Here is a 24,550-nt window from a genome sequence, read left to right as displayed (position 1 = left end):
GAAATTTAAGCATATACAGTTGAAGTTTCCCCTGATATTTTTCCTTTTCTGTTTTTTTCTTTTTTTTTAATTCACTTAGTGGAGAGCATTTTAAATAAAAAGTCAATAAAAGCCACTCCTTTTTTGTGTAAATAGGATATTTGCAAGAAAAAGTGTAAAAGCTGTGCTTTGACCACATGAAGTGCTCTGTAGTGCTGAATTACAGTGAAATATCACCCCAAGGGCTTTCCTTTCTACCTGAAAAATAAAATCAGGAGATCATTCTCCTGATCACATACCTGCAAAAGGTTACAGGGCATAAGGGCTTCCTAATGTTAATGCTTGTGACACATTCAGATATCATCAGGATGAGCCACTTCAGAAGAGTCTGATCTTTCAATATTGTGCAATATATGAGGTATCAGGCCCCATACTGAACAATAAGGGTAAAAGAAGACATTAAAGAGCTGTGTATACTGACCTGCATCCTTATTCAGAGTTGGGTGAGTATATCCATAATATGCTTTAACAGTGGGACCTGCTGATATAAATGGTGCTTTGAACCTTATTTTTAAATGAAAGAAGAACCAAAAACCCCAAACAAAAGCAACAAACCAACAAAGCCAAAAGAAAGCCAAAAGTGCATTAATGGAATTGAATTTACAGGTTTTGAAGTTGCAAATCAGAACAAGGGATGGTGCTGCAGCAGAAACTAATTTTGCAGTTCAAACTCTGGACCATAAATACAACCAGTGTCTTGGAGACCTGCGTGGAAGAGTGGCAAGGTAAGGAATTCATCATGGCCCTGATTTTCATCTCCACTAGTCAACTTGTGCAGAGCAGATTCAGAGTGGGCATAAATGTACTTCACACTCATTTTGTATCTCCATTTTAGTGCCAGATCTGTGCTTTCATGCTCTCTGTGTTAGAAACATTACAAAACCAGGGAAAAATAACTATATTTTCTTCTTCATCACATGCTTAACATTTTGGGGATTTTTTTCTTCTTCAGTCTGGCTAGACTTCAGCTGAAGTGGTTATTACCTCCTACTTAAACTCTCCTGTTGTTTCAATAAAACCTCCTATCTTGGAAAGCAGGCCTTGTTGAGCAAATCTGATTTCTCCTTTTTGTTGGGATTTTAAGTTTTTACTGGTGCAAGTAGTTGCATGTATGTATCATAGGTGGACTTCCATGTGGCATTCTGTAACACATAATATTATGATCAAAAGAAAGACATAACTGAAATTCTGCTATATAATATCAAGAGAATACATGAATTAAGAACTGTCTGAACTAACAGATGGGGAAAAGTAACCATTAAGGAAGAAACCTCCCTGAACTGGCATATTTCTAATAATTTCTTTCTTCCAGAAGCCAGTCATATGCTTGTTATATAAAACACTGCTACTGGCATTTGTGGGTAAGACAAAACTGGTCAAGTGAGGACAAGATGGTAACAGAGACTAACCAGGAATGTTGGTAATGTGGCCTGACTGAGGAAAAAATGTACTTTATAAACCCAACAAGAGACTGTTTCACAACTGAGTGCCCCCTGAAAAGTTTGGGGAACTTAACATGAGCTCTTACAGTAGTGTGGCATCAGAAATGCCAGGAGTATGGTCTTGGATGAGAGAAGCAGAGAACCAGTAAACAGGGAGGCTGTTTTAGCTCTATGTGTGGCACACATATTGATACCAGAAAACTGCTCTGATCTAGAGTCCCCTTATTGAAATTAAGAATTTGATACTGTATAAAAAGAGAGCCAGGAATGTGGTGGTGGGATGGGGAAAATTTCTGGCTGAGGGAAGTATACATCTATGTATAGTTTATAGAAAAAAAATAAATAAATCCAGAGATGTCTTCATTTCCATGTGTAACTACCAAAAAAGAAAGAAAGAAAAAAAAAAAATCACAGGATACTGAAAGACTCCAGACTACTGCAGAGAGACCCGAGTATAAAACAAGAAGACGAAGCCAACGCATTCAAAGTTGGCAGGAAAAAGGTGGTGTTTTTTAACCTTGTGGCTGATTAGCATTGGAACAAAGTAGCAGGTGATTCTGCAAGAGTCTTCTGTTTCTGTTTTCAAATTCAGGTCAGCAGACACTCTAGACAATATGCTTTTAAAAGCCATAACATTCCATCTCATTCCTCTTTCCCCAGTCTTTTCCTAGGAGTGAATACTTCCCTTTGTCAGATGGGATTTGCTCCCATTATCTATTCTTGAGCATTTGCCTACAGTAGAGGAAAGCAAAAGCATTTGGGGAAAGCAGGAAAACAGGATAATTCTGGGGAAAAAAATTACCAGTCCGCTTCTACTTGCAAAACTAAAAACGAAATAAATAGAAGAAACAAGAGGTTGAGGACTCCTGGAGGTCCATGGCAACACTTTTATGAGGTCCCTCTTCCCCTTCTTTCCATGACCATTTTTGCAGTGTGTTGGTTGGCCTTTCCCACAGGAAGAAGCGAGGAGCGCAAAATACATATTGCATGTAAAAACTGTAATGAGGACATCAAAGTAATCATCTTATGATGCTGGAAACTGAGTTGTTAGACCCCATTTAGTTTTAACGTTAGGGAAAGGAAAATGACAGGTTTTCTAGCTTCACCAGAAACTATGGATATTAAAGAATGATGTTTTAGCAGCAGGTCTAGCTATATTGTAATGCAGTTTTACGTGAATGGTTCCCATTAAGCTAAAGTGTGGTATAGTTTTATGGGAGTCATGAATCATCAGCAGTCTCTTGTTTTAATTGCTGCTGAAGTTGCCCTCTGGAAATGCCAAGCCTCCATGGCATACCTGCCCCCAGCATCACAGCAGAGGAGTGACCCAGAACTGACAGGGGACTGACATTACAGTGATGATTAATATTTTGGTTTTTCATGTTTCTTTGCTCTTGAGGTTCAGGATTTAAAATTGCTATGTATATTAAGTAGAGTTCAGAGTGGCCAGAGACAAATGCACATGTTCATATAACTTATATCTGTTGCATTAATAGAAAACTTCTAAATGCAAACTTGCAGTGACAGCTTTCTTCTTGATTTGTAGGCTAACCTTAATCCAAAACTATTTGGGATGAAATGAAGCCACTGCTCTTTCTCAAAGCGGATGATTCATCCTCCTGTATTCTGCCGTGTGTAAAGGATTAAAGTGGATTAGCTCTTGAAATTCAAATTGTGCCTATTTTCTTATTCTATGTTTCCCTGAAAGATAGATTTAGATCTCTTGCCAGCCACTGATGTAGTTGTCCATTAATGCTGGGACTTATATTTCTACACCATGTAAAACATGCAAGTGCCAAGTAGTAGTGATCTTTGAAAAAAAAAGCCACCATGCTTCAGCATCTCAGCTATAGTGGTATTCCCATTGGATTAACTATACATTTTATTTGTATTCTAGCCTTAATAAGACTTCATTTGGGCATGGGAATATGTATTATAAGAATTAGGTAATCAACTGTAAATAAAACCATTCTTCTGATAAACATTAATTCACTCTCTTCAGCCTCACCGACAAAAGAAAAAACGAATGCACAAATAAATGAACAGTGCACTGTATGCAGATGCTTACTTTGTACTTCTGTACTTATTTTTTTCATTAGCATTTTTGTTGTTCGGAGAAAAAGTCCAACACAGATTTAGACAATAAAAAGCCCTGATGTGTACTTGTGAAGTTACTAAATCCTTCATAAATGCTAATTGGCAAGTGCAGCAGTTCAGTATGTACTGTTCCTTCCATGACTTTGGAGTATAAAGCTCTTTGAACATATAGCATTATTCCCATATTTAATTAAATGGTTTGATATAACCATCAGAGGCTTGTATTTCTTTATACTTTTTAATTTAAAATCAAATCTAGGAGCATGCTTTCTATATCGTTCCCAGTTCATCTGCACTGCTTCTTGCACGCTCTCGTGGCTTGTTTTGTATGACTAGAAAACCATGATCTCACTGCAAGCTGTGAATGTCTCCTAAGTGAAAATTAAATTAGAGCAAGATTTAAGCAACTCCCAAGTATCCTTGTTCTCTTCCACACTCAATCTTCTGAACAGCAATAATGCATTTAACTGCTTTGCCATAACAACGATATAAATGATATGTAGGGAAAATGAGATCTGAGCAGGCCCGGAGACTTAAGGCACATCAACGGTTCTGAGAGTCTTTGTGAAACTTGTTATGTCTGCGAAATCCCCAGGCAGGCCTCTGGTCCCTCAGGTCAGAATTATGACCCCTCCGGTCATAATGCAGAAGTGGTTGCATTTATCCCATGCTGCAAATCTAATTCTTGAGCTCTTTGGGTCCTGTCTTCAAATCCTTTATTTTTAAGGATTCTCAGCAGAGAATATTCATGTTTCTTTCTCTTGTAACTGAAGTTACATATTCTTACTGCTACAGATCCATTAATATTCTTCTTTCTCACTGTGCACTTCTTGCAAAGCCTTGCCAGTGCCGTCTTGGGGTGGGATTTTCCTGTTGATGTGGACAACGCAGACACGATCAATGTGATCAAGCAATTGCCATTTATTGAGCATCAGACATGATCTTTTATACACAAATCCACCCATTGATTATACACTGATTGGTTAACATGCCTTGCCAACAAGCTTCTGATTGGGCTTTACACAAAGTTGCTTAATACAAGTTACAACAGCTACTTATGTTTAGCACTAACCTCAACATTCTTACACTGCAGTTTTACATCCTGTTTTTTGTTCTTGCAAATTCATTTCCCCCACTGCTATTCCTGGCTAGCCTCCCCTCTGGCCTAGTATTTTTCCACTTACAGAGAAGCTCTACTTATGCTAACTGAGAAGCCCAACTCATGCTAACTAAATCCATACAACATTTTCCTAAGGGAGTGGTGAGCCCCAGTTACCTGGCCAGTCACTAACCTTGCATTCAACCTCAGTAGCCTTGTTTTGTTTGTACCTGTGTTCCACAACACTCCTACCTCAGAGGCACCTTTCATCCCCAGGACTGTGGGATGCAGCCTCTCCTCGCCAGTTCTTGTATTGATTCCTATATCTGTAGCCAGAAAAGCTGTGATGACAGCCTGCTCCCCCTCCAGATCCACATTCACCTTGGCAGCTATTTTGTACTTGCTTTTCCAAATCTATGGTTTCTTTTGATCACAGTTCTGGCCTTTCTACAAAGCCTTTATTATTTGCAGTAACTTCTTTTTATTTCCTTGATCTGCATGCTTTGTAGGTGTATCACAATATCTAAGCATCGTCAGGAGATGACAAAAAGCTCTCTACTTAAACTGTCAAAATTTCTCTTTAGATCCTTTATCTGTTAACAGCACCAGCTTTATTCAGTTGTGGTGCTTTGGATGATAATTTCTCTGGCATTTTAAAAATTAGCTGTTTTCCTCACTCAACTTCTATTCAGTTATTTATGTTAAATCGTGCACTACTTTGTGGCCTAAAGGTGTTATTTTCCACACTCGTGTACTGCTGACACTGGAACAGTCAGTTACTTCTGTGATAACAGCATGAAGGAGGGTAGCAGGAGGGGAGTTCTGTTCTGCCCACAGCAGGAGGGTTGGAAACAGATGATCTTAAGATCCTTTTCAACCCTAACCATTTTTTGATTCTATGTGAATTATATGAATAGTGTCATATATATATTTACAAACACTGAAGAAACTCTTATTGCTTGTATTTTAAAAGTATGTATTTTTTAATATATGTGTATATATATGTATATACTATGCATACACAATGTGTGTGTGTGTATATACACATGAAAGACAGGCTGAAACAGTTGTTCAATCTACCAGGAATGTTAGCTGGTTGAATATTATTCAATCCCTAGGCTATTCCGTTAGTGCTGCCACTCTCAAATTGTTCATTCGTCCATTTAAAATGTGACTAGGTAACTTGGTGAGTGCAACTGTTTAAACAGCCAATAACAGTAGTTCAGATAGGAAATGGCTGCTGCAGAGGGAAATTGCCTGTGGCTGGCTCTTGCTTCCTTGCCATCACTTCCAGCAGTGTTTTAATGCACAGTAATGTCTGGAAGTAGATTGGGGATCAGAGTGGTTGCAATGGGTACTCTATTTTGCCACTTGCCAGAGTGCCCTGGGGGGCTGAATTTGGTCCAGCAACAGTGCATAGAGACTAGCGTTTGCCTCCAGCCACCCTCCAACATCCCCTGGCAAAGGCTCTTGTCTCTGGTTTGACTGCAGATGCGAGGCAAGCATCACGAAGCTGTCGGGAGACATCAGTTTTATCAGGCATGAGGCCCAAAAGACTGATAAAGAGATCTATGGCCTTCATTCTACCCTCAAAAATTGTGTTGCTGGTTTTGAAAAGAAGGTGAGTAGAGAAGCCACAGTTAAACACCTGGCAGGTGGTGACTATGCACGTACAGATATAGTTTCTTTTTGTAATTACTGACCAATATTAAAGACTGATATGGGATCTAAACAATATTTCAGGATTTTTTTACTTAAAAAAAAAGTTTTCCATGATACTGTGGAATCATAGAATGTTTGAATATTTTGGGTTGGGAGGGACCTTAAAGTTCATCCAGTTCCAACCCACTGCCACGGGCAGGGACACCTTCCACTAGACCAGGTTGCTCCAAGCCCCATCCAACCTGGCCTTGGACACTGCCAGGGATGGGGCAGCCGCATCTTCTCTGGGCAACCTGTGCCAGGGCCTCACCACCCACACAGGGAAGAACTTCTGCAGAGCTCATCTCAATCTCCCCTCTGTCAGGTTAAAGCCATTCCCCCTTGTCCTGGCCCTACAGGCCCTTGTCCAAAGCTCAGCTCCAGCTTTCTTGTAGCCCCTTCAGGCACTTGAACTGCTCTAAGGTCTCCTGGAACCTTCTCTTCTCCAGGCTGAACCAGCCCAGCTCTCTCACCCTGTCTTCAGAACAGAGCTGCTCCAACCCTTGCGACATCTCCATGGCCTCCTCTGGACTCACTCCAACAGCTCCATGTCCCTCTTGTGTTGTTGCCCCAGAGCTGGATGCAGGACTGCAGGAGGGTTCTCCCCAGAGATATGCCAGGATTGAGCAGATATGGTACATTCAATTTCTCATGCGCTTTGGTATTGAATATAATTTCATTACCATATTTTGTCTGCATCTTCTGCTGCACAAGGCACAGTGCCAGTCATTGTGTACGTTGCCTAACCATGGTCCTCCTCTCCAAGGAAAAATTACTCATGACAGAATTCAAACAAAGATATCTTACCTGGAATTCTGTCAAAAGACACTGTTTGGACAGCTGTCTCCTTGAGCACCTTTAAAAAATGTTCTTTTTCACCTGGAACCATGGAAAGGACCTCGTGTGTGTGTCAGAATAGCATTAAGCAGTACCCAAAATCATGTGGGAGAGAATCAGATACCTGGGATATCCCACAGCCTAGAGAGCACAGGGCTGCACAGAACTGGGGATGCAAGCCCCAGCCTGGACATGGAGATGTCCTCCCCTGAAGGAGGGAGATGCTCTGAACACGGTCCACCAGGTACCATCTTATTATTGAAGCATGTGTTATTGTGGATGGGCCTCTCCTCTCTTCACTCTTCTTGGGGTCCTACTAGGTGTTGGACAGACACATCTTTGCAACACACACACAATTCCAAGGATTTACTCTGTGTTTTTTCCACCACTGGGAAGGTTTGAGTGATGCCTCTGTCCAAATTAAAAGAACATTGCTTTCCTGTGCATGTAATTGCAAAACCTGCATCCACAGACTTTGACTTCAGCAGGTCATACAGCCTTGGTGACTCTGAGCTCAAGTCTTCAGTTTGTAGTGAATTAAATGGTGAGAAAAATTTGGGGCTTATGTAGTTGTGTCTTGATGTTACCTGTTTTTTCCATGCTTGCAATCGTAACACATGTTTAAATGTTAGTGCTCATAGTCTGGCTCATAAGGGCTTTCTGTTGAATTCTCATTAGGTAATGCAGCTATTAGGGAAGATAGAGACTTCCAGCTCTGATCAAAGCTCAAATTTAAAGACAGTCCAGGGAGATCAACATCACAAACTGCAACTTCTGGATTTCAAGTAGGTGATAGAGGGTTTCTCATTATGATAATTCACCCTGAATGTGTTAGTGTGATGAACAGGTTGCCAAGAAACAGTAAAACAAACACTTTAATTAATACCCACTCAAAACCTAGAAACACTAAAAGAAGATTGATGAAGATCAATGCCATAAAATAGCAAAAATACATAATGAATGTATATTGTCTTGCAAGCTAATTTTTGAAATGAGGCACTAAATGACATCCTGGAAGAAGAAAGGTATGAAAACAGCTTTCTACACTTAGAAGAAAGGTAGCAAATACAAAGGCACTGATTACCATTATAACTGGGTCTAATTTGTGACTTGCCTAACGTGCAGAATGTTTTCTTTATGCACTTGCACTCTAAGACAACTGCCCAGGGCAGGGGTGCTGCTAATGAAGAAAGGTGGGTGCAAGGCTAAAGCAGTTATACAGGCTCATGTGCCCATAGATTTGTGATTTCTTGTTTACCTAGCTTATTTTTCCTATTCCAGAAGTATTTTTAGGGTGCCATTGTAATCTTGATGAGTTTTAGAGAGGATGGAACTCCAGGGAAGTATCCAATGAACAGAAGTATCTGGCATCCATGTTCAGAACAATGCAAAACAGCCCAACACTGAATAGCAGAGACAGCACAAATAATTTCAAATCTAATTATAATTATCCTGCATTAATGATATTTCAAAAGCAAGAGTTCCACTCCTTAAAATGGTGAGGTATTTGAATAAAGATTTATTTAAATAAAGATTTTATCTGAATTGTATTAAATAGGCTAGAAATTTAAGCACAAGAAAGTTCTCATCAAGCAGAAAGAAAAAAGGATTGGGGCGAACAGGAAAATGACTGGTAAAGTGGGCAATGAATCAAAACTGGGAAAAGGGAAGGATAAACAGGGAGACAGACAGCAGTGAATGATGGAGATCAAGATGCTGTGAAAGGGACAAGATATGAAAACAAAATAAGCAAGAAGGAAAACCGGAACAATGACAGAAAAGATAGAGATTGTAGAACTGAAGTAAATGCTGAGTTCCTCAAAAGCTAATGAGACCTTACTGAAATTGTCATCAGAAACAGGAAGCTTAAAAAGAGGAGCCTTTCGAAACAATAGGACGTGGTGGCATTGTGTATTTAACATAAAATCCAAAATACTTATTTACTAAATGTTGAGATTTTATTCCAGTTAATATAAAATTTAATTAAAATAGCATGTCCTTTGAGAAGTGTCTGTCTCCTTTTGTATTGCTCCTCTGAAAGTCTACCAGATTTATATATTCTTTTTATAGAGTTTAAATAAAATCTAACTTCCGGAACAGACTGGAGCTTCTGCATAAAACTAAACATGTTTAGATCATCTTTAAAGCCAAGAGTTACCTCTTCTGCTGACATGCAGCTGTCTGAGACCTGGTCACCTTTGACTGCAGTTTGGCAGTTTTATTATAAATGTTCAGTAACTGGTATTGTTACTGAAAACCAGATTAATTGTAAACTTACTTCAGGATCTCATGGGAATCGTGCCTTGCTCAGAAATTTGGCCCTTCAGAGGGAAGTGGATGCTTATCTCCTGGGGTCAGTTAGACTGGAATAGCTGCATTCAGCTGCATGAAGTTAATTCAATTGCCTACAGATCCTGGTTCAGTTGGAAGCTTTTTTTATCCTATGAGCTTCATTTTCAGACCACAACTGATTTTGCTGCTCTCCCCAATGCCCAGCAACACAGCAGACAGTCAATAGAATAGCATAGCTTCATCCACTTCAGAGTTAATTTAAACGGGAATTAATATTTTTTCAGCCCTCAGATATCTTCCTAAAGTAGACTACACCACAGAAATCACATTTTGGCATCTAGGTACAGCCTTCATAGTAAGGATCAAGAAAAAAATTGAGCTTAGGGCTTGTTAGGAAGTTACTGACGAGATATGGAGTAATTTAAACAATTGAATCAAGACTCCTCCATAATGCTGAGTAAGCCTTAATATTTTTACTAAAGAAATAACCACCATTTTAGGTTGGCAAGTGTTCTAAGTGACTTCAGGGATCAGATACAGATTCATCGGAAGTGGACAGAAGCACAGTTGACACGGTCTGAAGAAGATCAAGCCCAGCAGAGGCATCAGCTGCATGACTTGGCGAAGGAAAGACTGGTAAGAGTTTCCAAGAGGGTGGCACAGGGTGGTTTGCAGCCCTGCCAGGAGTGGGAGTGAGGAACACCGCTCCTATCACCTTGATCCCAGCAGGTACCAAATCATGCACACAAAATACAAGATCTAACACAAAACTGGGTTCCTCAGGACATAGCCAGCAAAATGGTGAGTTATGAAAATCATGTAATCATGGGTTAATTTGGTTTGGAAGGGATATCTGGAAGTCATAAGGTTCAACTCCTCAGTCAAACAGAGCCAGCATCAAAGTCAGGGCTTGAGTCTCACCCCGGAGATTTTTTTTTCCAAGGATGGAGATCCCATAGTGCTATGGGCATCCCAGATATAAAGTCTTCCGTGACTGTGGCTGCCCCATCGTTGGCAGTGTTCAAGGCCAGGTTGGACAGGGTTTGGAGCAACCTGGTCTAGTAGAAGGTGTCCCTGATAGTCTTTAAGGTCCCTTCCAACCCAAACCATTCTGTGATTCTATGATAATGGCACCACCTCACATCTGTGCAACCCTGCTGTACCCAACAATGGCTTTTTCTAGCTCCAAGGTGAGCATCGGTGCCACCACTGAATGTCACCCAGCTCCATTCATTGACAAGCTCATATCATCTCTTCAAGTTCTGCCTGCTTTTAAATATAGACAAACCCTCACAATCTTCTGGTCAGTACTTTAAAACGCAGCTCGCTTTGGTTCCACAGCAGCAGTTCACACTTGGCACAGGACCAATGCCTTGTAATGAATTCCTTCAGTTTTTAAAGCTTTTACTTCTTTGCTGTGTGCAGCTTCAGAGTTCAAAAGTGACCTAAGCATAATCACCATGTCTTAGCACCAGGATGAAGGCTGCTGATCAAAGACCAGATTCATAAGTCACTTGGAACTACAACGCTCCTGAACTTTAATCTCCATTTATTCTACCTGATGGTGATCTATTGTACTCAAAGCAATCAGGATTTAGTGCAGCCATGAAGATAATAAAAACATTTCTGACTTGCCAGCCACTATCTCAAAATTTCAAAGTTTGAATTCTCTTCCTCCACTAGTCGTTTTTGTGATTAGTTTTCAAAAACACACCAATATATGTGGTTATTCTTTCCTAATGGAGACTAGTGTGCCAAAAAAATACAGTGTTAATGGGAGTTAAAAATTTCAAAACCACTCTTAAATAGGTTGAATAAGAAATGCATTTGTTCTTCTATGGGCACATACATGTACACAGGCGCATGCATGGTGGTCCTCTGGGTGTCCTCTCAGTGGAGGCACAGCTCAGTCCCCTGGTAGCCAAAGGAAACCTCAGCACAAACGCTGGACAACACACAATCCTCATGTAGCTGGTGGACCTGATCGGGTATGTGATGGTGATGGAGCTGTTCTGGGAGTGCACAGCAGCATCTTGGTCATTCCTGGAGCTGACTCACTCCATCAGCCACCAACACAGCAATGTCTGTAAACTCAGAGTGTGTTCCACCGCCATACTGAATTGTGTTTAGGTTCAGACAGCTGTGCCAGGTTTGCAGACACCTTCCTTTGGAGGCAGAGCCATTGCATTTTACAGGGCTTAGCCTCCTTATTCATGCCAGCAGCTGAGCTGGGTTTACACCACAGTGTTACACCCCTTAGCTCAGAAAGCTTGAGCTGGAGATGGGTGCATGAAAGCAATCTGAATCATGTTGCAAAACGTGACAACAAATCACTGGATTTAAATGAATAAAAGAATAAAGTAATAATTAGAAAACATCTTTGTCCTGGCACAGCCCAAATTTCTCAGTTTATTTGGTTTGTTGGGGAAGAGAGGACTGACACATCCTACAGAATACCAGGCCTCGCCCACATTTACTCAGTGCTGTTATGCATGGGATTAGGAAGCAAGACTGAATGAATGCTTTGTTGGCAGGAGGCAGGTTAATGTGGGTGCAGGTAAAGTGTCTTACTATAAACCTGTTACGTATTTAAAGGAAAGAGCAGAAAAAAAGAGTAGAAGAAAAGCTCCTATTTCTGTCACTAAAGTTAGAACAAATGGATAAACCACAGAAGTATGAAAAGCAGTTGAATCAGATGATAAGTGATGAGAAAAACCTGCATGAAAGACTCACCAGATTTGAAAGACAGATCTGGAAGGAGACTGAGGAAATCCAAAATGAATACAGATCAGGTGAGGATGGGCTTACACGCAACTTATTTTTAAAATAAATTTCCTCAGTAACTTGCTGCACCAGAAGGTACTTTCTAGTAAAGACAGAAAGACATTAAAATTAGTATTTGTCTCTCCCAAACCCCAAACATAGAGGTGTGTGAGTTAGCTCACTTGTCTTTGCAAACAGCCAGCATGACATCTGCACACAGGTTGCTTTTCTTCCTAAGAGTCTCAAGGTAAGACCATTTAAAAGGCTGTTTCGGAACCTGTTTTCTGGATTTTTTACAGCAACTATTTCTTCTGTTAGCAAGGTCCCTAACCTCTGTTGGAAGACTCAAGTCATTCCCTTTTGCACAGATCCTGCTGCTGAGCCTGTGTGATGGCTTTGTATCACGTCCATCCTATACTCCCCATTCTCAAGCAACAGTAGCTTTAAAAAAGAGGATTCTGGATCAGTTACAGCTGCCTGACAGAGACCATACTCAGTCAGGTAATTCGTTCGCTCACTTCCCCCCCCCCCCTTATTGCCCTCCCCCTACTCCCGGAGGGACGGAGAGGAGAATCAAAAAGAATGCAACTCCCACGGGTTGAGATAAGAACAGTTTAGTAACTAAGGTATAACACAAATCACTACTGCTACCACCAGTGATAATAATGATAAAGGAAATAACAAGGGAAGAGAATACATCATCTCACCACCAGCCGACCGATAACTCGCCCCCCCAGCCCGACCAAGCTCTGACCGATACCTCCTCCAACCCTGCAGTCTCCCAGCCCTTCCGGCTAACTCCCAGTCACCTCCGGGGCATGACGTGCTGTGGTATGGAATACCTCTTTGGCTAACTTGGGTCAGGTGTCCTGTCTCTGCTTCCTCCCGGCTTCCCCTCCTCCCTGGCAGAGCATGAGGCTCACAAAGTCCTTGGCCAAACCTAAACATCACTATCAGCTCTGTTCCCAAGCTGAAAGTCAAAACACTGCACTGCACCAGCTACCAAGGAGGAGAAAAATGACTGCTACTGCTGAACCCAGGACATTATCCACCCCTTATTCCATACCATTCACGTCATACTCAGATCCCACATTTTCAATATACCATCACTCTTATCTTAGTGCACTCTTATCTTAGTGCATGGACCAGTCCCTATAAAGCTGCTGAGTCCATCTGGTCCATGATGTCAGGCTCCATCTCTTGTAACAGTCTTCCAGAGCAGGAGAGACTGTGTGCAGTGTTCACACTCGTGAATAACCTGGGCAATAGTGTCCATTGCTAAGTCCACCCCTCGATCATGAGTCCATCTCTGTGTTGCATCTTTGCTCTGATGGCCTGAAGTGCCATGGGCCCACCAGGCTTAAAATAATTCACTGTCCCCTTCAGCAGTTTCTGCAACTTGTTGCTGGGGACTCCATACAGCTGCCTTCCATCTCCAATGCTTCCAAAGCACTGGAGGGGCCCAGTGGACTAGATACTTGCCCATACTGTCCCACACACCCTGCCACTCATGACTGTCCAGCTTTGGGGAAAATCTCTTGGTCCCCCCATATCGTCGTCTAACCCTAGACAAGACCCAAACCTGACTCTGCTTAACTTTTGAGATCAGACAAAATGGTGGTGGGTAGAACACAGTCTGTGTGTGTGCCAACATGCTGATCCCCATCACAATCAGCAGGCAGGTCCCAAGGACACTCAAAGGCCATTCAAAACCTTCAGAACTCTCACACGATGCTGCTGTACTTGTCACTGGGGCTGGTGTAGCTGCTGTGCTTGCCGGCACTCCCACCGCCAGCTTCTCTTTTCCTGAGTCCAGCTCTTCCTCCTCTGCCTTGCTGGGAAATGCTGCGTGGTCTCCTGCATCCTCCTGGGGCTCGGCGGGCGGCTTCCGGGAAACGCTCTCGGCCGTCGCGGGCCTGGGCTCGGCGGCGGGGCTCGGCTCGGCCGCGGGGCTCGGCTCCTCCGCGGGGCTCGGCTCCTCCGCGGGGCTCGGCTCCTCCGCGGGGCTCGGCTCCTCCGCCGCCTTTTCCCACTGCTCGGCAGCCGCTTCCTTCCTCTCCTCGACCGCCCCGACCTCCTCCACCGGCACCCGTCCCCTCGCGGCCTCCGGCCCCGCTCCCGCCGCCGCTTGGTCCCCGGGGCCGCTCTCCCGGGCCGGTTCGGCTGCCGCCGGCTCCCGGGGCCGCTCCCCCTCAGCTCCCCGCAGCCTCACGAAGATGGAGAGTAGGGTGAGGGCCAGGACGGTGAAGAGCAGCCGGACGGCCAGGTACAAGTCCACGGCCACGTCCGTCCCGCCCTGCTGCTGGAGCCCGCCCGTATTACAAGCCATTGCCATAAAGCACAGTGAGACAAGAACCTTAGCCCAAGCCCCATACTTGATAAACACTATCACAGCAAATACCGGCTCTACGTAAGTTACAACATTCTGAAGCTGTGAGATCAACAAGAACAACTCTGAGAGCCAATAAATCGTCATTGTGATGAGTGGCTATTAATCCGGTCAGATCTGTCGTTATCTCAACCCTTCGTGCCCCACGTTGGGCGCCAAAAAGAACTGTCGTGGTTTAAACCCAGTCAGGTAATTCGTTCGCTCACTTCCCCCCCCCCCCTTATTGCCCTCCCCCTACTCCCGGAGGGACGGAGAGGAGAATCAAAAAGAATGCAACTCCCACGGGTTGAGATAAGAACAGTTTAGTAACTAAGGTATAACACAAATCACTACTGCTACCACCAGTGATAATAATGATAAAGGAAATAACAAGGGAAGAGAATACATCATCTCACCACCAGCCGACCGATAACTCGCCCCCCCAGCCCGACCAAGCTCTGACCGATACCTCCTCCAACCCTGCAGACTCCCAGCCCTTCCGGCTCACTCCCAGTTACATCCTGGGCATGACGTGCTGTGGTATGGAATACCTCTTTGGTCAGTTTGGGTCAGGTATCCTGTCTCTGCTTCCTCCTGGCTTCCCCTCCTCCCTGGCAGAGCATGAGGCTCACAAAGTCCTTGGCCAAACCAAAACATCGCTTGTTATCAGCTCCGTTCCCGAGCTGAAAGTCAAAACATTGCACTGCACCAGCTACCAAGAAGGGGAAAAATGACTGCTACTGCTGAACCCAGGACACTTGTGCAAGCAGATATGGAAGTGGTCGGATAGCATTGCTGAAAACACAGCAGCTGCCTCTTATGGGAACAGTCAAAGAAATCTATCTTACAGAGCATGAACTACTTTATCAGTCAGATGATCAACTTTCAACAGCAATGAGAAAGGCTTTCACCTGGCACTAAGCACATGGACTTCTCAAGGAGGACTTTTGCTCATTATAATCCATCCTCTGTCACTCAAACCTAACCTCTTGTAATACCCCCCCTTTGCAATTGATCATGGAAACATCAGCTTACCCAGGTAAAAATCACTCAGACCCTCTCTCCAAGGGAACAGATGGCTGAAATTCATTACACTAGGGTTTCGCATCTTACATGCTCCCGCTTGAAACTCAAGCATCTGGTTCTCATCTCCCAAGATGGCTGTGATCAAGGACTCCTTACTTCAACTCTAATTCCTTCATCATGTTCAACCCACCTATGAGCACTGCTCCAAAGCTGTAGCAAACCAAGCTCTAAATTAGCTAAGGTCTTTGTGCAACTTGACAGAAAGGTGAGGCTTGGCTGGTATGAGACCATGCGAGTAAGCCCCAGATAAGGCCTCAAAGAAAGCTGTGGCTAAGAAAATTAGGAATAAAGGAGAGAGAGTGCTTAACTTCAAATTCCTACCTGCAGAAATTAAGGACAGGAGAGATCTGTTTATATCACACTTTGGCCATGCTTGTGTTTAAACTCAAGCACAAGGACTGCTCTTTCCTATGGCAGTCCTCTGTAGCAGGGGCTGACCCCTAGAAAGGGGCAAAAGAGGCCACTGAATAGATGTGGAGCAGCATGAAGGGCACAGAGGCAGCGTCTAGGCTCTCTCAGCAGCTGTTAGTGCGCAGGTTGGCTTCCTGGAGGTTAGAGACAGGTTTGGAATTCATAAAATTCTAAGCACTATGAAGCAATTTGATTGAATGCTACTGAGACAAAATTAATCCACATTAAAGCACCATAAAGAAAAACATGTCATCAGCTACCATGTTACAATAAGCACTGTAAGAAAAAAAAAAAGAGGAAGAGAATTAATTTTAATCCACTGTTAGGCAGCTTGCTGGCTAATAAGTTAACACCTATGTGACACGCTAAATAAATGTAAGTAACTACTATGCTGCAATTTGAAAGTTACCTCAGTCTGGAATCAGCTAGGTAACAGCATCTTACATTCTGCTTTTACAGGTTTTATTGATGATATTTAATGGAACACTGGTCCAAAAAAAGGTGCATCAGGTGCTGTGTAGCTCTGTTTTGCAAAAGAATTGTGTGTGCACACCACCACCTCTCTCTTTTTATACACCAATTAAAAAAAACACTTAAAAACCCCTCAAACCAAACAAAAAAACCCCAATCCTTAATGGAAAAAAAAAAAATACACTTCAAAAGCTGACAATACCATTGGTTTTAAAGACAGATAGTGTTTTCTTTCCTCCACACCACAAACCTGACGTCAAATGCTGTTTACTGCTATTTATAATCATGCTTGGCATTATCCAAACTATTGGAAGATACCATTCCAACAGCAAGGAACTTGCAACCCAAGCTGCTAATGCATGTCTCTGGTACTCAATAAAATTATGAAACAGAGTGGATTTAATGCGCTCTGTGTTAAACAAGGGTCCGAACCCTTTGCAAAGGAAAGAATCTTCAAATATGGTGAAAGCAACCACTATTAAATTAATTGTTCCTACTCTTCTACCAGGATTTCAATCTATTCATGAGTCTCTGGAGCTGCTCAGAAAAATACACAACACAAAACTGAAACTAGAAAAAAGGAAAATCCATAAAGACATGAAAAAGGTACAACAGAAGTGACCTGGAAGACTGAACACCATGAGCAAGTCTATAATAACAGCTCTGATATATAGCTTCTCAACAGTCATTTTCTTGCCAATTTTACAACAGAATACTTTGCTGTGGAAGTAGCTAAGGTGAGATGATGTATTCTCTTCCCTTGTTATTTCCTTTATCATTATTATCATTGGTGGTAGCAGTAGTGATTTGTGTTATACCTTAGTTACTAAACTGTTCTTATCTCAACCTGTGGGAGTTGCATTCTTTTCGATTCTCCTCTCCGTCCCTCCGAGAGCAGGGGGAGGGCAGAAAGGGGGGGGGGAAGTGAGCGAACGAATTACCTGACTGGGTTTAAACCATGACAGAGAGGTTAAGTTTTAAGGATTAACTTAAAATTTTACAGACATTTCATACAAAAAATATTCATATTATCTAAAGGACTTTAAGCAAACGAGTCCTCAGCATGGTTACCAGTCCTGCCTTAAGCTGCACCAGTTTTAGATTGCTGTAAATATTTAAATCAGGCCTAGTAAATTCGTCTAACCCCACACAGCATTATCAATACTGATGTCAGACTATTTACTGATGCATGATTTGGACCTACTATAGTAATTTACTGAACCATTAAAAGTAGCCAATAAATTGTGTATAGGTGACAAAATGCATGTTAATTACTAGCATATGCATTATTAAAAAGGTTTATTTCTTGTCTACTCTGTTTGAATATAAGCTAGTGGTGGTTTGTACTAGAATACTCAGAAATGTAACTGACACCGTGGGTTTTGTTTAGCTTCAAACAACAAGAAAAAACACCTGGAAATAAGGAGGAAAACTCTGGGAGTAGTGAAAAAGTAACATACCACTCTAATTTCCCAACAGAGGCTAACATGAGTTCTTTAGCAGGGAGGTCAAAAAAGGTGGTTATAGTGCAATTGCACTAGAAGTCTGAATTTCTACTGTACATTTGTTTCCAGAAAGCCCAATACTGTCCACTGCCCAAAGAAAATCCAAGCGAACTCAGATAATCCTCCTGCAATAATCAGTACCTCAAGTCTCCTGTGCTTCTTGCTCTACAGCAAAGCAGATTTCTCCAGCTATGGATTGCAGGTGGCTTGTGAGGAGCCAGACCTGCAGAGCACAACAGCTGAAACTGAACTGATGCAGTCAGTAGGGAATACCACTTCAGCAATTAATCATGCTGCTCCTGCAGGCAGCAACTTTGATATGTTTCAGCTTTTTCCAGCAAATAAGAAGTGTAAGAACTTGCTTGTGTTTTGTAGATGACAAAAGTGCAACCACCAGGTTTCACAGGTGACCTTCCTGCATTCTGCTGGTGGCCAGGTTCTTTGGAGCTGAACTCCATGGGTCTTTTGCCTTAACCCCCGACTCATGACTGTTGCTAGCCAGGCCTGTGTTTGCCACACTTCCCACCAGCTACAAGAAACCAGCAACACTGAAATCCCAACAACAAGGAGCAGTTTCTGAGCTATGCCAAGTCTGTATTTCAGATTCCCTGCATGTTCTCTCCATTACAGTGCGCTCTGCCTCCACTGTAGACTGAAAGTTCATTGTGCCACCATGGCAAGACAACGGGGCTTGAATGCAGCCTCCCAGACTGCCATTCTCTAGCTCCTTTTAGGCACTTTCACCATTTTTTGCCCATTTACTTGGCTGCCAGTGAAGCAGCAGTTAGTGGTGTGGTGTGGTTTGCCTCCCCACCAACTACCTCGGTGCTCCTGTTCTCTGTATACTGAGGAGCAGCAAAAAAGTGAAATACAAGGTTATTTACGAATGTGCTTCTGAAAGCAAGCCAGGACAACCTTCAGAGTATTGCTGCACATTTTCTATCTATCTATCTGGCAGTCTGGCACAACCAGATGTTGCTTTAAGTGAGAATGTTGCTTTGTACGATTATAGCAGAAAGGTTGGAGTGTCTAATTATGAATTCAGATACACACAAATATATATATTTGGAATGTTGCTATTGTTTGAGTGACTTCACAGCATGAAGGCATTATCTCAGTATTTATGACTCCACGCTGCAGCCAAACTCTATCCCTCTCACCCTTGAGAACACTAAATTCAAGTCAGTTAAATATCAGCAGTTCAATTAAATTAGAAGAAAGCAAAATAATTGGGAAGGAAGGAAAGCTAAATTCTAGACATCTAGGATGCTAGATTAGGGATGTGCTTTCCCTTGCAACAGTGCATTTGTGCAGAATGAAAATAGTTCTCAAGGATTTTATATCTGTGAATTTATATATTTTCAAAAAATATAAAAGGTGTCAAACAAAAGTATTGGGGAGACAGAAATATACATCTGTGTTTCTGTTAAACTCTAAGGAAGAATTAATGCAGTTACTCACTGTACTTCATGGTACCACTTTGAGAAGCTCAAAAATTGGGTAGAAATCCAGCAATTCTTAGGAAATACAGAAAATAAGATGAACATGCATGACCCTAAAATAAACGACAATTCTCAGAAGCAAACCCTTGTCTCATGTTTGTATAAAAGTAAATGTAAGTAGTATCACCTTCATGTCTGAAGTAGCAAAAATTTCTACCTTGAAATTAATTAGATCTAATTCCATTCTGCCTTCAGCATAAGACAACATAAAAGAAATTACAGCTTGGGAATGTTCCCCCCCCACACCCCTTTGCAGTCATAGCAGTTGCACATATAACTTCCCAGGCAGTGAAATCCATAAACAACTCTCAGCTACCCAATTTAGTGATGCTTAGGTGCCTTCGTACAGTACTTTCCATTCTAAATCTGAGCTCTACAGTTGTATAAAATACAGGGCTGCTTCAATCTGCATGAAACTGCTTGTTGTCTCAGTGTTACAGCAGACCTTCTACAAAGTGCAGATTTTGTAGAGGCTATGCAAGATTAAAAAATGAGGAGAGCAAGATTTTTAACTCATATTGTTGGATTTTACAGAAGCTTGAAATTTAAACCCGTGTTCCCTGAGTGCTTTTCACTGAGTAGAGGTACGTGGGTCTTTTTTTCTCTGCAGGGCAGAGGAGTTCAAGGAGTTCATCATTGATCACAATAAAAGTAACTTCACGGTCTTCTGAGGAAGAAAAACACTGCAGTATTCTATTTACTAATACAGACTATTCACAGTAGATAGTTACTTAGCTAGTTTCTTGGCCTGTTGTTACTTGCTTGTTCTCCAAGCTGTTAGAAAGTATTTAAAGCTTTGTGCTGAACAAAGCATGGGCTCATACTCATGCAGAAGCACTTCTGCCTATCACATTAACAAGGGCAGGCAGCTGCTTACCACGCTGTGGTCAGGCTGGTGATGGTGGCTCTTCCACCACTGCAGTAGGACACACAAACTTCTAGACCATATGCCAAGGACACAAACTAGAGGCTGTAAGAACTTTACCAGGCTTTTAATAGCAGCAAGCTAAAAAAAGTTACAGCTAGTCTAGAATCACGAGTCTGGTGTTCGCAACATCCCCTTTTGGTGTCTGCAGTTACTGATAGTTCAAGACTACATGATAGCAGCCCGCAAAGGGAACCAAAACTGACCTAAATTTAACAAGAAAAAATCTTTTTAAGGAAGGTACTTTGCCCTATGACGGGTGGGAGAACTGAGAGAGTGTGGAAGACCAGGAGGGATTCCTGCCATTCAGAGAGGTTTCTACTCTCCTCCACAGAGAAGAAACCCCAGCCATTTCCTCTTCAAAGTGGCAGTGTCACACTTGTGTCTCTCACCCACTTTACAGTGATCCCTGTGCATGGATGGTCTCAAAGATGCACACCCCACACACCCCAGCTTGGCAGCCTCTTCTCTTTAAGCCCTATACAACTGGTCCCAAGACCAAGTGAGAGTATGTTCAATGCAATCTCACTACTCACCTTGGAAGCTCCCCTTGTCTCTATGATAAGGGATTGTCTGGACAGCTATCAAGATCAACAGCTTGAAAAGCCTAATGGTAACATTAACAGATTAGAGTCATTGCTTTGTTTCTTTTATTTCATGTACAGAAAGGCAAAATAACATAACATCTGAAGAACCACTGGCACGATTCATCCAATTAAGCAGTCAGCAGCGAATCACCAAGACATAAACAGAGCCTGTTATACACATTTGTAAATATGACCCTGTCCCTGATGATCACAAGCTTTTCTTGATGGGAATGTTTACTGAAGCCTGCAGTCAAGAGGATACACTACTAAAAATTAACTAAATATATATTTAAAAAGTATAATGAAGTTCCAAGTGGATTTGGGTCTCAACTACAGAACAAAGTATAACAGACAGACATTTTAAATCTTTCAGTGTTTTACAATATCTGTAAGAAAAGTTTGCTGCTACCTGGCTAGTAAAATTCTGTTCCAAGAAAAACTTGTATTTAATACTGTACTTCTGTGTGTCGCAAAGGGGGGAAATACATATGAGTACTCTCCACTGTGAATAGTGCTGAAGTTCTAGTGAGGAAGAAAACAAAAGCAAAATTTGGAATTTTTCTTTCAAATAAAGAATATTTTTTATGGTGGAACCTCTCATGTCAACAGGAAAATAACCCATTTTTTTCAAGAAAAAGTGAAACTAAAGACAAAGTTGTAGTTGGTGCAATGGGGAAAAAAAAACACAACCGACAAAACTGACACAAATAAAAAATCCAAAACAACATAAGGTCTTGGAAGACTGACTATTAAGTTGCATGAATGGAAGACTTTTCACTTGACGTAGTCCATACTAGGCACTTGCTGACAATTTCTCATTTAGTTCCAGAGCTCTAACATCTCCGTTGGCTTTGGCATTTTCTATAAGCACCTACAGAGAAAAACAAACAGTGAAAAATGAAGAATTTCATATTTTGCTGTTAGTATTTTACTGTCAATCTCAAATGCATTTTAATTTCTGCTATGCCATCTCCCTAAAAGACTAAGCAGCCCATAAGCACAGATAGGAAATACTCAACGCGACAAACCAGCTTGCTTAAAACATCAGGCACCTAAACCCCCCTACTTTGTACTGACTTGCTAAACCGGTTGTCACTTGTGATTCATCTGTTACTTGAGGCTGAGACCAACTTCCATAAGTTACCTGCTGGCAATGAAAAGAGCAGAGTCAGGTGACACCTGTCTCCCTGCTGACATATACTTGCCTCTTGCTATGCACTTGCTCTTGATTTTGTCTGTATAAATCTCAATTTGCCAAACAGGAGCATTCTATGCAGCTACTTAAAACTGTCAAAGTAGTGTTTTGCCTCCTCCATTTAGATTTAACTTTCCTTGGTTTATTTTTACGCCCCCCCCCCCCCCCCCCCATTTGCTGCTTTTCTACACGTTAAAAAAGCTCCTATGACAGCCTAATGTTCATAAGCTTCTGGCACTTCTCTTGTAATCCAATCACATTATACATATGAAAAAGGAAAACCACTAAGTAGAATCAAGTAAGACTTTACTCTAGCCATTACTGTTATAATACTAATTGGTGGGGAGTACAGATGATTTTGCAGAAGCAAATGCAATGAGATCATACCAGGATCATACACACTCATTAATTCTAGCTTTTTTATGAATCCCTGTGTGTATGCATTGATTTTTGTGAACTCTGAGCCTACCCCCTCCAAACGTATTTTGTTACAGAGTCATAGTTTCACCAGGGAACTGTTGTTAATCTGGGCGAAAGAGCTCACTGTGCCAGTGGCAGCAGTGAGGATATTAGCAGGATGACAGCAGAGTGTTATTAGCAAAGTGATTCTAATTAGAAGCCCAAATGAACTACCATATCACATGAAAGACCTCTGTGCATTTGTGAAGTACTGTCAACAGAAACTAATGAACCATTAACTATGTGCTGAAAATAATGCACTATTACAGATATAACAAAAATCTTAAGTACAGAAAGTACAGCACACCACTGTTCAGTTTTTTTAAGACAAGGATGCCACATTGCTCAAGCCAGGCTTGAGGGAATTACTGGTTTTAGTGCATTAATACATTCTGATAAAATTCTGATAAAAAGGTCCTTGTGTCTACCAACAAGCCACTAGCAGAATTTTTGCCAGTCTGGATTAGAGATTTTACTGTTTGTTTTCTGTTAGTATTGCATGGAGGATTGGAAGACTTTCAAACAAGCTGGTTGCAGTTTGAAAATTAAGGTATGTTTTGTCAGCATGGAATCCTCAAACATTGCAGCCTCCAGAGCAGGCGAGCCAGCACCTCCCTGCTTCCCTCTACCCACTTCCAAGTTGTGAGCATAATATTCAATGTAAATAGACTGAATTTCTGTGTAAAATGGACTGCAACAGACTTACATCTATTAACTCTTGATCATCTTTGGCATAAAGATGTTGCAGGAGGTACCAGCGTGCCACTGACACCATGGTTTCTGGATTCCCAGGCTGATAAACCACTCTCTCCAACATTCGACGAGTCTCCCTAGAAGCAAAACCAAAACATAAACTAAATCAAATCACCACTGACTAGGTTACATGTAACATATCAGTATCACAGAGCAAGCAACAGCAATCAGAAGTAATATAAAGGAAGGCCCTTCTACCATATGAGAAAGTGAGAGAGCAGAGCTGTATATTCCTTTGTTTCCTATGTAGTTGCATTTAGAATGTTAAGGAATACTGCAACCATTGTTATGCTTAATAAATTGAGTACACTCAAGTTAGTGCTTTAACTAGCCTGTAATGCAAATTAGGTTGACACAGCAGATTTTATGACTGCTACAGTAACATAATAAACATCTTGCCATCAGTTAACTCAGCACAATCTCTGATTTCAGTATGTCATCTGCTGAGCAAGTACTGCAGGTATTCTGATCAACAGCTATGAAATAAGTCTGTTGGAAGACAGTGCACCTGAGAGAAGCAGACACTACAACAGGTCTTAATAATCCAAATATAATTTCATATTATACACACACATATTTAATCCAGGCACTCACAAAAAGTACTGCAGTTCCTGCAAACACAGAGGCAAGATGTGAAATTGCAGAGAAAGAAACTGGAATAGACTACTACACACAGGTTAAAATTCTATTTGGCTGACACTACCTTCCAACACTGCCATCTTATAACTAACCAAGACAGTTTCAAATTTACTGTGTCATTAGAAATGAGGTAAAAACTATCAATTAAATTTAGGGATTATGATACCCATTCACTGGTGCTCCGCCAATTCTGGCTTTCATTTTAAGAATTCTGTCCTTTATAACCAATGTGATTTCCCAGTACACTGTGATTTAACACAGGCTGTTAAAAGGTTACATCTGGGTTTTTTTTTTTATTTGTACTTTAGGTTAATTTCTGTTTCAGGATTTTGGAACACCTAGGCAGATCAACTAGAGCTTGTTGTTCACTCAAGTTAAT

General features: G+C 41.7%; 2 protein-coding genes across 5 annotated transcripts in view; one reads left to right on the top strand and one right to left on the bottom strand.

Annotated features, from left to right (window-relative positions):
- FAM81B (family with sequence similarity 81 member B) overlaps positions 1-18,275 on the top strand; it is a 28,514-nt gene extending 10,239 nt beyond the window's left edge. Inside the window, 7 exon segments of the mRNA XM_062617485.1 lie at positions 646-764; positions 6,169-6,298; positions 7,894-8,000; positions 10,008-10,149; positions 12,110-12,299; positions 17,115-17,290; positions 18,185-18,275. Of these exon segments, the coding sequence (XP_062473469.1) occupies positions 646-764; positions 6,169-6,298; positions 7,894-8,000; positions 10,008-10,149; positions 12,110-12,299; positions 17,115-17,227 (801 nt within the window). The 3' untranslated portion in view covers positions 17,228-17,290; positions 18,185-18,275.
- A 2,877-nt stretch (positions 18,276-21,152) lies between these two features.
- The window catches only part of SKIC3 (SKI3 subunit of superkiller complex), a 51,959-nt gene continuing 48,561 nt past the window's right edge, over positions 21,153-24,550 (bottom strand). For all 4 annotated transcript variants that reach the window (XM_062617482.1, XM_062617481.1, XM_062617484.1 and 1 more), the window contains 2 exons: positions 23,486-23,609; positions 21,153-21,996 (listed from right to left, as the gene is read on the bottom strand). In XM_062617482.1, coding sequence (XP_062473466.1) covers positions 21,919-21,996; positions 23,486-23,609 — 202 coding nt within the window. In that variant the 3' untranslated portion in view covers positions 21,153-21,918. The remainder of the gene's footprint in view (positions 21,997-23,485; positions 23,610-24,550) is intronic.

The sequence above is a fragment of the Pezoporus occidentalis genome, unplaced genomic scaffold, assembly GCF_034315485.1.
Source record: "Pezoporus occidentalis ecotype Australia unplaced genomic scaffold, CSIRO_AGI_Poc_V1 ctg197, whole genome shotgun sequence".
Lineage (NCBI taxonomy): Eukaryota > Metazoa > Chordata > Aves > Psittaciformes > Psittacidae > Pezoporus > Pezoporus occidentalis.
The sequence above is the reverse complement of the archived record's forward strand: the minus strand, read 5'-3'. Positions and strand labels throughout refer to the sequence as shown.